Raw genomic sequence first — 13,004 nt, 5'->3', positions numbered from 1 at the left:
TGAAGGGAGCATCTTTTGCTCAGGGAAAGGTGCACACACCTGCAGCACCTTCCAACTTCCATGGGGAACTTTCCAACTTCCATGGGTACAGATCCATTCCAACCACCTTTTGTGTGTATCCTGCCTGACCAGGATGAACAGGAACAGAAATGAGGAACAAGAGAGCAAGAAGTTCAATTCTCTGAAGAGCTACTCAAGACCAGTGTTGTCTGCACTCCCCAATGGTGCATTATAAATAGTCCAAAAAAGCTCAGGCTGACATAAAAATCCTACAAGCTGTTTATAGGACTGAGAGAAATCTTAGCAGAGAGAAGGATGTCCTGGTGCCTTTTCAGAGGAGTCACCTCTGATGATGGAAGACCTATTTGAAACCAATAAAACTTCAGTTTTCCTTTGGTCGTGCTTTTTCTGTGCCTGATCCTGCCACAATTCAGATTCCAATGGTGTAACTAAAGAGACCACAAGCAACAGAGAAATCAAAATATGTGCAAGTGTTACATGTGAAAGCCTTGAGGATAAAAATTCACCTAAAACCTCATTTTTGAGCATTCTGCCCTTCAAGGTTTTTTCACTTGGATTTCAGACAGAGGCTAGCAAAATTCATAGCAACAAACATTTTAACTCAATCAAGTCAGAGAGTGACTCAGCACTGCAAGGAAAAGCAAGACTAAATGTTGTGAAGTTTTGACAAACCCAGCTGAGGAATGAGCAAGCAGGAGTCCAACTTGGAAGCAGACACAGAGTTTACATCTGAGGAAAACTTTGCTGATTGTATTTTTAAAGGGGTTTGTCATGGGGCAGGCTCACTGCAGAGTCAAATCCCACTTGTACATTGAATCCAAAGCCAAATAATTTCTTTCTGGGTATAAAACCAGTTGAAGAATTCCAGGAAGCCCTTCCTTACAAAGGGAGGTCATTCAAAGGCATCAAATACATACCAAAAAAATTAATTTTTGTTCATATTTCTCAATTGCAGGCACCTCTTCCTGGCTCCAGGGAGACTCTACCACTATTTTCAGACTTCTCAGCTTTCACCCATATCCACAAGACAGCTGGCCCTGATGAACTCACCAGCCCTGCTTCTACTTGTCTCCAGCTTGGGATAACTTGTACAGCTTACAGATACTGTTTCTTGAGAACAACCCCTGAGATAATCTGCACACCCAGATAACCCCTGGTTCCCTTCCTGCACCTCTTGACAGATCTGTTGAATTGTCCAGCTTCTGGAGGAGACACCCTGAAACCAGGAGCAGAGGGGTCAGATGAGGGGTATTGTAGATAAAGAAGATGAAGGGATCTGAGGGAGGGCAGAGGGAAAGGAAGGAGGTTACACAGGACCAGCAGCTGGAGCTGGAGTATGCTGCAAGATGCTCTGGGGTGAACTTGCAGCGTGGACTGCAAACCTCTGTGACCTACACAGCTGGCAAACCCTGGGGTGAACCTCTTTAGCTTCTACTCTGTATATACAAAAAGAGAAGGACTCTGCTCCTCTGGCTAAATAGAGGCAAGGGACAGTTATAAGTTGCTTCTTCATTGTCTACGTTCACATCAAGTCTCTGCTTCACAGATACCAAAATACATGAAGACACAATGGCTGGGAAGAAGTGCTTCGTTCCAGATCCAAGCTGGAACAAGAGATGCAAGCTGGCAATCAGAGCAGCATGTGGTACAACCTCAAATCTCCAGGAGAAGCTATCAAGGGACAATAAGACTGATCTCTTCCACAGCCTCTTGCAACACATAGGCTTGGACTGGGATTCCAGGCCCATTCCCTTCCCAACCAACGTCAGCAAGCAGTGCGTGCTTTTGAGGGATATTACATCTGTGTCCTACTCATGCTCACTCCAGAGGTTTCTGTTTCATATCCTGTTCTGATTGCTCTACATTTATCATGTAAATTCATTTCAAGTACTCGGGGGGGGGGGAAAGGGATAAGGTTGGTATGTACAAAGATTATAAAATATGAGAATTTGTTAGGAGTTATAATGCAGCTCAGTGTTTAAAACCACACTCCCACCACATAAATACACATGGACACTGTGCACAAGGACTTGTATTTCAGATGAAAGCTCAAGCACAAAAATATGTTTCCAGCACCTTTCTAAAGTGCACCTGCAGAGCTCTCCCAACTTTCAGAGTCCTTACAAAGGTCACAAATCAAACACTACCACCAGCAGCTCTTATTCATCCAAATAAACTGAACTGACAGAAGTCCTTCAGAGGGAGTGGATCTCTGTGGGACATGCACAGTGAGCAGATACAAATGCTGGTTCAATGAATTTGAAGGGAAATATTTTTCTCAAACAGTTGGAACACGCTGCAGGACTTTGGAAACCTCACGTTTCTGACCTGCGTGAAAGAAATGGTTTAATTTCTAATAAAACACCCTTTTTGCACTTAAAGGCCATGGACATTGCTCTGCAGGCCTTTTTGCCATCAGAGAGCTCCTGATAGTTGTGCTGCCTGTGCCTGCTATTCCTGAAAGCAGAGATGGATTACAGGCTTCTGTGGAGTGTCCTCAACTCACACCCACAGGGACCCACCACGCACTTCTCTGCCGACGTGATTTTTCCTACCATCTACTCCTGTGCTGGGCACTAATCCAGGGAAGTTCAAAAACCCTCCCCCACAACACCCATTCAGCACTCCAGTATCTGTTTCCCAGTCCTTCTGATAAGTGTGCCTGTTATTCTGTTCTAATATTGTCCCAAACATAACATTATGCCCCCAAGTGAAACAGCTAAGGAGGTGAATCCAAGCTAAGCATTTATCTGCAAGCAGTTTTCCAACAAAAGGAGGAAAAAAAGTTCCAGCTCAAACCCAACAGAGCATCACTGCCTCTGTTTTCAGTATCTGTGATCTTTAATAACAGTGCTCATGCCAGGGCGTTGAGGGTTACATTCAGCAATCAAACTTGAAATATTTCATGTGATAAACCACGAAGTGCAGGTTGGTTGGCTCTGGTTTTCATGTTCTAGGTTACAAATATTTTGACAAATTTATCTGACTTGCAATCAGTAAATAAGCAAGTCATGGGACACTTAAAGTGGGAACTGCATTTCCCAGACTGAAGTACGTTCCCATACCAGCTCCAAAGGGAGTGTAAATCTTCAGTGACTGATACAACAGCCCCTCTCCTATAATCCACTCAAATTGTCTCTGAGATTACCTATATCCACTGCAAGAACTGCAACACACAGTTACTGCTGATTTGCAGTAAGATCTGAAGTAGATCAAGCTCTCCAAATCACTTGGATAATGTTAGAGCTTACTGTGTGCTCCTATGGGCAATGCTTAAACCCCCTCTCAGCTCTAACGGGGCAAGAGGTAAAGTACTTCCATTTGAAAGACTTTGGTACTAGTTCCTATTTCAAGATAATCTTCATTAACAAACAGCATTTCTTACTTTGAAGTTGGGCTTTAGGATTCACATGCATTTCCCCTCAGTTACACCAAGACAAGATGAAGAGCTTTTTTATTTCCAACTCCCAATACAAAATGTGCCCAAAAAACCCTCCTGGATCACTGAAATACCAACATGAAGATTCTCTGAACTGCAGGAGAAAAAGAGTGGGCTGTATACCACATGAAAAAAAGGGTTCCTCCTGCATCATCAGTTCTCCTTAGAAACTCAGAGACTGATTTGTGTACACAACAATGTCTCTGTCACAGACTTCTTTAAAAGTCTGAAGAAAGAGATGTTGCAAAAGGGAATTTCTACAGTGTGCAACTCATTTAGCTTGCCTTTAGGTTAATCAGAAAGAGGAGTTGCAGCCCTCATGGCTCACTTCACCTTCATCCCTCCTCTTCTGGGAAGGGTTTCATCAGTGTCACAGAGAAGATGTTCATGGGTGCTGTGTTCTTGAAGCATAAAAGCCCCTCTTATTTCACTACAGAGACATCCAAGTGGATGATGGAGAAGGTTATTTATGCCTATTCATAGTACCTAGCAACTCAAAAAGACTGAAGACTGAATATGTAAATAAATGCATCAGAGGAACCAAAGAATACAGTTTTCTGTCACCAAAAATGCTTTGCTCTTTTTGATCTTCATTCATGTCTGCCTGCTAATAGAAACCTTGAACACTGCTTCTATATGTTTAACTGCTTCTAATGTACTATAAAAACAGTGGAGAGTTAGTGCTTCCCTGAAGATGACCTGAAGGCCTCATATTTATTCAGACAGGAAAGCACATATCTTTTTAAAGATAAATTATGTGACTACAGAATCAGAAATAATTAATATGGTGTGTTCTCATTTTCCGAAGAGGGAGAAAAGAGAGATTGAAATACAGCCACAGATTAGATATGGAAAAAAAAAAAGAAAAAAGAAAAAAAAAGAGATTAAAATGTGGATTGTGGCTCTTATTCAGATAGACATCTTTAGCAGAGTAAATTTCACCTAATAAGTCATTTCTGCTCCACCAACCAACCACTAATCTCTGGTAATCATGTTCCAAGTTCCCAACTGAGCTGAAATAGATGGAAAATGAAGGCAGCGTGCAGATCCTGGATACCTGGAGCTGTGATGCTGTTGACACAGCAGAGGCTCAGTGTCCTCCTGCTGCAGCCATGTTTCCTGTTTCTATAAACATGCTCTGTTTGGAAAAGGGCTACTATGGGCACACATGTGCAGTTTATAGCTAGTTTTGTGCCAACATAAATCAAGCCCAAATGCCATCTCGGTGACATAATGTAGGACCTATGCTTAAGGGAGTCCATACACAAAAGTAAGTGGGTTCCAAAGTAATTAATTTGAGGAGTCCACTTACATTTCAGCTCCACAACCAGACAGACTGCCTCATGATTCCCTTGGTTTTTCAGTGTCAGGTTCCCTAGATTTCACTCTTCCATTTCCTTCACTTCCTCACCTTTCAGGGTCAGAGCTTAATACCACAAAGGGAAATGAAAAAGAGACAAACAAAACAAAACAAGCTACAAAGCAGATTAAAGCCATGTTTGACATAGAGAGGTACAAGGTTCCTTTTTCAGCTACAGGTATGAAGTAGTAATAATTTTGTGACCACAACTCAGATTAGAAATATAGTGGGAAAATGCAGAAATTTGCTCAATGCATCCCCAAAAAATGTCATGGTTTTTAAATGCATCATATTTAATGTTCAAGTCAGCTGAATTCTACATTAGAAATGCTCTGGGAAGTAGACAGAAAGCCTTCTACACTTCCCTCAATTCTTGCTGCTCTAAATGCATTGTCTATGAGGAAGGTGTTTGCAGAACAAGCCACAGAAATGTGTGCTTCTGCTTCTTAGAGAGGATGGATCAGCCCACTCCACTCTGCCTGCCAAATGTCTTCTCCTGAGTGGGACCAAGAATTGCCATCAGCCTCTGGCTCTTGCAGAATTCCTGCTCTGACTGCACCATGCAGCAACACCCCCCACACCAGTCTGCTCAGAGAAAATAACTTGATAAAGTCAGGGTCCAATTCCTTCCCCAAGAAAATAACATTAACTCCTACTACCTCCTGTGGAGGCTGGATCCAATGCAAGTGAAGTGACGTGCAATTAGTCATGGGACGTAACGGATCCAAGAGGAGAGAAGTTTTACCAGAGGGAATTAGCTTTTCCTTTCCCAATTCAGAAGCAGTGGGCATGAGGCTACTTAGCAACTCGAGGGATCAGCCTTAAACCAAGGATTCCCATGTTTTCAGAGCTGAGAAAGCTGAAAGTGTCTCAAGGAGGCGACACAAAGGTCAGCAGCTTGGCCCCACATTTCTGCCAGCAGGATGCTCACACCTCATGAGGAACTCAGAGGGATGACAGCAGAATTTTTGCAGGTCCTGTTCTAGTCCTAAACTGCAGTATTTCCACATTTGTTTATGCAACACTAGTGCAGGACTATTTCTATCAGGCTGCTTTAGTCTTCATGGTTTTTTAAGAAGAGATGACAGTGATAAAAGGGACATGTCCACTGAGATCTCCTCTGGCTCATTTTGAATGTTCAGCCTCCCTTTTGGAGGGGATTTCAGCTCTGTTTCTGATTTATTCTGATGATTGTGCAGCCAGTGCCAAGGCTGCCTCCATACTTAATGCACATATTTCCAGGAGTTTCTATCAAAGTCATCATTCCAACATAATCCACACAGAATGAAGGGATATGAGAAGCCAGTAAGAGAGTTCAGAGTTTAGGAACCTGCTGAGAAAGGCCCAGAAAAAGAACATGGAATCTGGTAATGGAGTATAAGAAAGCATGGCAATGATTAACCCTTCCTGGTGAACAAGTGTTTACATAGCTAAACCTTTACTAAACTACTAACCAGGCAGAAATGATAGACCTTCACTTTCAAGTGGATATTGAATTTCTTCTTTCTCATTCAGGGAGTTAGAAAATCAAATTGCATAAAATGATGCTGTGGTCTTGAAAATCCTAATGCAACATGCTGAACACCAGTGGCTTTTCCTACAACAGCTAAACTAGCCATAAAACTTTTGTGATTATGAAGATCTGAGTGAAGAACCAGATTTTTCCTTTTTCTGGTTACTAATTCTTCTGGACTATTTTTTTCTTTGCTTGCCTTGTGTCTGAAGAGATGTAGACAGGGGAAAAGGAGGCTGAAGGAGTTATTCAATAAAATTAATCACAAAATCACAGAATCACAGAATCCTAGGGGTTGGAAGGGACCTCGAAAGATCATCTAGTCCAACCCCCCCTGCCAGAGCAGGACAGTGCATGTGTGCATTGATAGAGAAATGAAGAAAACATGCAGGGAGTTAAGTTTCTGATAAGAATCTTCTTTATTTTAGAGGAGAAAATGTAATGATTGTATGATTTTAATCTTTATGTAAAGATAATGAAGAGGCAGAATAACTGAACAAAGCCATTAAACAAGACTAAACTCCTCAGATGCAATTTTAATTAATTCATGGTCATCAAGGACCCTCTTTCTTGCTCATGTCAGAGGAAAGTCAGGTCTTTGGAAAAGTCAAAATAAATGTTTAGAGTTTTAAAGGGTAGATCTGTAGCTCAGCAGTGAAAACAAAGTAGGTTTAAATCATGCCAAATTTAGAACCAAACTCTTCTACTGCTGCAAGGCACATGGACAATTCTTCCATCCTTCAAATGAAAGTAAACAAAAACAGGCAAAGGGGAGAAAAGAGCTCTCACATAGTGATGAATTGTGGTAAGGGGGAGGGAAAAAAAATAAAGGAAAGCAAATGCACAGCCCCAGGAAACACATGTAACCCTAAGATACCTTTTATCTCCCTCTTTTTTAGCAGATGTCTCGTTCCCAGTCCCTTTGGACTGGTTTGTGCACTAAGGAGAACAGATAAAGCCAAGAGTTTCCTTACGTCTTCCTGCCCTTCCTGAGACACTGGATAACTGATGTGGAACATTGCAAGCAGGATTCCCATGGTGAGCAGGGAACTCAGAGAAACCCAGGAAAGCTGGGGAGGAGATTTCTTTTGGCTGAGCATTAGGTGGGTGAGTTGATGGCTGCGTGGTTTCAGAGCATGAACAGAACAAAACACATTGCTAAAGTGTTATAAGAGATGGATTTCAGAACTATTTAAAACCAAACTGCAATTTGTCTCCCATCTTAAGGCTAAGAAAGAGCTGATCATCCTAGAGGAAATTTCACACAATGCCATAACATCGTTTCAAAGCATTTTGGAGATTAAGGTGTAGATTAAGCAGGAATTCAGGTGCAAAAAACCCAAAGAAACCAAGGATCTCTTCTTCTCAAAGGGTTTCCAAGTGGCAGGAAAAAAAGTACTAAGGAAGAAGGGCCTTGTAATTAAATCCTTAACTTGAACTTCAGGTTTTTCTTCTCACCTTAGCTTAATGCCTAAAACATATTCAGAACAGGAGGTGCCTTATAAATTTGTAAACATTATGTTGCTTAAATGTACATGATACAGCACAAATTTCATGATCCATGGGATGCTGTCAGGAGGCATCATATAGTGGGAACAGCTGGCTGACTATGCAGTAGCATCATTCTATACATCCCAATTTATTTACCCCAATTTACCTCAATACATGTATTGGGGTAAACACATCCAAGGAATATCAGGTAGTGTCCTAGTACACAAGCTTGTGCCAGGGAGAGATTTTGAGTGCATTGTGTCTGTTCCTGTGTTGAGGAAGGAAGGCATTTTTCACCTTCAGACTTGTTTGGGCCTTTTTTAGTGGGAAGATGAACAATTACCTGAGCAGAGCCATGCAGATTGTCAATTTTGACTCTCTCAGAGAAGCATTCTCTGTCATACAATAGCTTCCAATGAGTGAGACACCTTCTGCCCTTTACTTTTGTTTCATTAATATTTTTGGCATGTTGCAACAACACCACACTAAAAACTGAAGTAGGAAACAAAAAGAAAAAAAATCCTTATTGTGAATCTTTACTTTTGTCTGGAATCCTTTTCTGGATATTTTATGGCATCCCATAACGTTGCTGAAACATGCCTGCTGCATTTTTAATTGTCATTTTAAATGCCAAAACCCAGAAGTCTTGCTTATATTGTATGGGAACAGTGTCTGCTTATGTTCAAGCCCTCAGGCACTTTAAATAACTCTACTGTACACAGAGAACGTTGTTCATTTTGTTTTTACAATTTTTGCCTGTGTAGAAGGAGCTCTAATGCCTTGAGAACATAAATGTATGTTCATAGCCAAGGAGCAAGATCACAGCTGGAATCTACCTGAGCCTCGGATCATATTTCAGCAAAAAAAGTAGTTTATTTCTCTGTTTAATTTACAAGAGCTACAACTGGAACAGCACATACTAGACATACTGACGTAACACACAGGTGAGTGCATGTTACAGGTCCACCTCTGTGCCTGGTCCACAGGGAATATGTGACTATTTTTGCCAGATGAAAGAGCTGTTACCACTGCAGCCCTCGAAGAACCTGCTCTGAACCCGGGTGTGTTAGTAAAGGTGGCAGCTGCCAAAACAGATTTCTGTGTAGGCTACAAACTCAGGGCTTAAAATGAGGGTCTTTTGATTGATTTCAGTGAGTTTGGTACCAAGCCTCCATTGTTCTGTTTTAGAGAACAAGCCACTGCAGAAAATTCATAAGCAAATTTGCTTTTTTCTTACAAGGATTAAACAGGAGCAGATGGTAATTTCCTTTAAATGCATATTCATTGGTATTCAATAAGTTTTATTACAAGCTTAAAACCAGCAGCATGTATATCTTTATACTCAGTACCAATCTACTCCCTACATGTGTTCTGAAACTCACATTTAAAGTTTAGATGTGATGGACCATGAAAGACACAGAGTAATATGTGTTCCCTGAGTAAAGACTAAGACAAGTATTTGGTCAGTGTTCTTCTTTCACATTAGCTTTACTAAATAAATTATTATTAGCTTAGTAAGTAAAATATTAGTAAATAATCCTACATGCAATTCTGCCACCTCCTTTCTGTAGGAATCTCTGCAAGCAGGTTAGCATTCTGTGGCTTGCAGAAAGCTGGCATGGGATATTTATGAAAAGAGAGGAGTAGATTAATTTCAGTGTTTGATTCAACATTAGAAAAAGGGTTTTTGCAGTATTTATTCACCTACAGTAGTGAGAGAAGGTACAATCCCTCCTCTGGTCTGGCCATATTATCAGACAAAGAAAATTCTGCTGAGTTAGGACCACAGACAAGGGGGAAAAGAAGGAGGTGCTTCATTTCTGAGTGTGTGTCCCATAAAGCCAGTCCTGTAATAGCTGTTGTTATTTGCAACATGCAGTAGAACTGGTGAAGAAATGAAGCCATGTACGTAAGGTAACACCCTTTTTTTAAGCAATCACCATTTTTTTGCAATACTAAGTACGTGGGTCATTGGGTTCTCTTGCAGTCTGGGTTTCCTGAGAGGAAGGAGAGCTGAAATACAGGAACAAGAGGCTGCACATCATTTCCAGCAGCACAGTAGACCTTCCTCATTGACACAGGTTTAGGAACCACATCTGAATCTCCAAACTTCCTGATGTTCTCCCTTTGAAAGGAGGGAAGGTGGGGAAGGAGATGGGTGGAGGAGGTGATGAGGTGGTACTGTCCTTTTCAAGGCCTTGCCAACACAGCAAAACTGCTCCCACACCCTTAAATCTACCATAAAAACTGGGTTGTGATACAAGTGGGAAATACAAGGAAACGTTCCAGCTACTAAAATGTGCTGGACTAGCACAAAACATCTGCTTGAAAAGCTGCTTACAATAAATGATTACTTACAGCATCATTGCAAGATGATCAGAGGACTCAGAGATCGAAGAGTACCTGGTTCATCTGGTTGAGACCTGGAAAAAACAGTGTCACATATTAGCACAACATCAGCAATAAGCATATTTTTTCTGAGGGTTGTTAGAACAGGAGGAAATGTTCAAACCTAAACTCCTGGGCCACTCCATGACCTTATCCTGCCCAGAGAGAAGAAATCTGCTGTTTAGTAGATCACCACTGACAAAAGAGAAAACTCCTGTTCACCAGATGAGAACATCAGCTGGTTGGGGTTGTACAGCAGATTGCTCTTAAGTCTCTAAGGGGGTTAATGGGACCTTAGAGACAATAAATACATTATGCAGCTGTGTAGGTGCTAGGAAGATGAATATAAGTGGATTTTTACAAACTTAACCTATGGAGGGTGAGTCAGAGTTTGCATCACTCAATAAATGGGTCTTTTGAAAGTCAACCCACTGTGAATGGGCTGCTAGCTCTCAAAAAACAAGAACCTTGCTCTCCTGCCCACAAGCTGCCTTGTTGTAGGATCAAAAAAGCTATTCTCTCTAGGTTGCAATGTGCTGGCAATAATAGGATCCAAACAAACAACTGCAGGTTCTGTGAGTTTGCTCTTAAAAGGCCAAAAGTTTTTGTCTGAAACAAATGTTGTTGTATCATGAAAGATTCATTCCAAATCATAAATGTTCATTATTCTCAGTGCTACTGCTGCTGTGCCTTGTAACTTTCTTTATTTACTTATGCCTCACATCAACTTTTTAACTGATACCTTCACCAGGAAAACCTTGAAAGTTTAGATAAATAACAATTGCTTTTGTTCATTTCAACCATAAGCTTCTGTGTGAAGGAAATTTTTCTATTTTATAGTCATCCAGGGGAAAGAAAAGCAAGAAGAGAGGAGGTCTACATGTTCACAGGGATCTCAGCACTGAGGAAACAGAATAATCATCTTTTGTTGAATAGGAAAATAACGAAAAACAAAGTAAACAATACCCTTTTGTTCTGCACAAGAAAGGCAGGGCTTTAATAGTCTTTAAACGAGATAGAAAATTTCCATGCAAATGGAACCATGGAGTAGGTAGACACATTACAACGTTTTGGAGTTCAGTGATTAAATTTAATACTGTGCCAAGCAGTGATTAGTTGATGAAGAGCATTCATAAACAGAATAGAAACAAGAAAACCATAGCTCTGGCATAGCATTGGGCCTCCAGTGCAGTTTGGTGTTCAGCTTTCTACTCTAATAACAGGGTCAAATAAAAAAAAAAAGTTTCATTTTATTTATTTCCCTATGGAAATTCAGTGGAATTGTAAACATGGGCTGCCTGGTACATATTACTAAAACTTCAGCATTCAGGGTCAGATCCAAGAAAAGGGCTTAGGTACCAACTGAAGCACTGAATTGTATCCTTTTCTTTAGTATTTTTCCAGCTCACTAACTCAATCCCCCCACTCAGAGTACTGGTACATGTGAATCCCATTACTGAATTCTCCCAACACACTGTGCAGGCAAAGTAGCATCCTAATTAAGGCTTCTGAAGCCCAGCCTCAGAGCTGAGTGCCTATGTCCTTTATGGATCTTTGTCTTTGCGCATTAAAATCTCTCCTTGAGCTCAATACAACACATTGTCCACATAATGTGATCCATGATTGAGGAGAAGAGGAGCATAAATCCTTTTGAACTTAGCTGTGGTCTCTCCTAACCCTGTCCAACCCAGGCAGCAAGGATGTGGTACACAGAGAACCAGCAGCAACACGAGCCCCATGCATGCAGATAGATCAGGTTGACTGCATCAAATGATAGGCACTGGTTCTGCAGTGTAGGACAAGCAAGATCATTCCCTGGCTTTATAAAATGAAAAATTATCCCTTGAACTCTGAGAGTGACCTTTGAAGGAAATAAAATTTTCATTTCAGTTTCTGCTAAATGAACCTTTCCAGCCCATCCCAGTATCTGAACTATCAGTATCTGAAGTCTCACAGAATATAAACCTCGTGTAAGTCTCACAAAACGTAAGGAAAATGAAACTGAGATACATGTGCAGTAGAAGACATGACAGTTCCTCTCTTCCTTTTCCATCATCACCTAGTCCTACAGCCCAAGCTAATGACATCATCACTTTAACTTGAAAGAAGCCCTCTTACTTTAAAATCTATTTTGGATCAGATCTGTTCTTAGCTGCATCAGTATAAATGCTGTCTTCTCATGGACTTTCTCCAACTACACTGCTGTAAGCAGATAAGCTGCAGGGTTATGTTACAGGTCAACATTAGTGCAGGACACAGATTTCAGAGAAATCTCATCTACTTATAGGGAAAAGAATTTAGACTTACAAATTATTACAAGAGCCACATGGTGTTTTGTTGTTTGTTTCTTTGTTTGTTTGTTTTTATCATAACTTGCAGATAATGTTTCAAGCATTTTCCTTAAAATTTGAAACCCATTCATTAATTAACAATAATTTGTCACCAAGCATGTCATGTATGCTAAGTTAGCTGCAGATTTCATAAGAAGAAAATAAATCAAGAAAGTTGAGGAAAAGCTATCTTGGAGTCTCTTGTTAACACTTCAAATGAATGGTTGTATAAAGCTCCTCTCAGTATCCTCTGTCATAGGCAAGTTCCTGAGTGCCAGAGGGCCTGGGAGCTTTTCCCATCACTGGGGGAAGCAAGTGGTTTGTACATCAGAAAAATTTCAGACTTATTCTTTGTGTGTGATTTGTGGTCCAGCTGGTGGTAAGAGGTAAATCCTAGAGGCTTCCTCCACAATGACTGAATGCCAAGAAGTGGAGCAGTTTACTGGAACAGTAGCAGCTTCT

General features: G+C 40.9%; 1 protein-coding gene across 7 annotated transcripts in view; it reads right to left on the bottom strand.

The window, feature by feature from the left end:
- The window catches only part of FGGY (FGGY carbohydrate kinase domain containing), a 298,819-nt gene that overhangs the window by 202,547 nt on the left and 83,268 nt on the right, over positions 1–13,004 (bottom strand). For all 7 annotated transcript variants that reach the window (XM_030455591.1, XM_030455592.1, XM_030455587.1 and 4 more), the window contains one exon: positions 10,183–10,247. In XM_030455591.1, coding sequence (XP_030311451.1) covers positions 10,183–10,190 — 8 coding nt within the window. In that variant the 5' untranslated portion in view covers positions 10,191–10,247. The remainder of the gene's footprint in view (positions 1–10,182; positions 10,248–13,004) is intronic.

The sequence above is a fragment of the Calypte anna genome, chromosome 8 (assembly GCF_003957555.1).
Source record: "Calypte anna isolate BGI_N300 chromosome 8, bCalAnn1_v1.p, whole genome shotgun sequence".
Taxonomy (NCBI): domain Eukaryota; kingdom Metazoa; phylum Chordata; class Aves; order Apodiformes; family Trochilidae; genus Calypte; species Calypte anna.
Note: the sequence above shows the minus strand (reverse complement) of the source record. Positions and strands in the feature narration are given on the sequence as shown.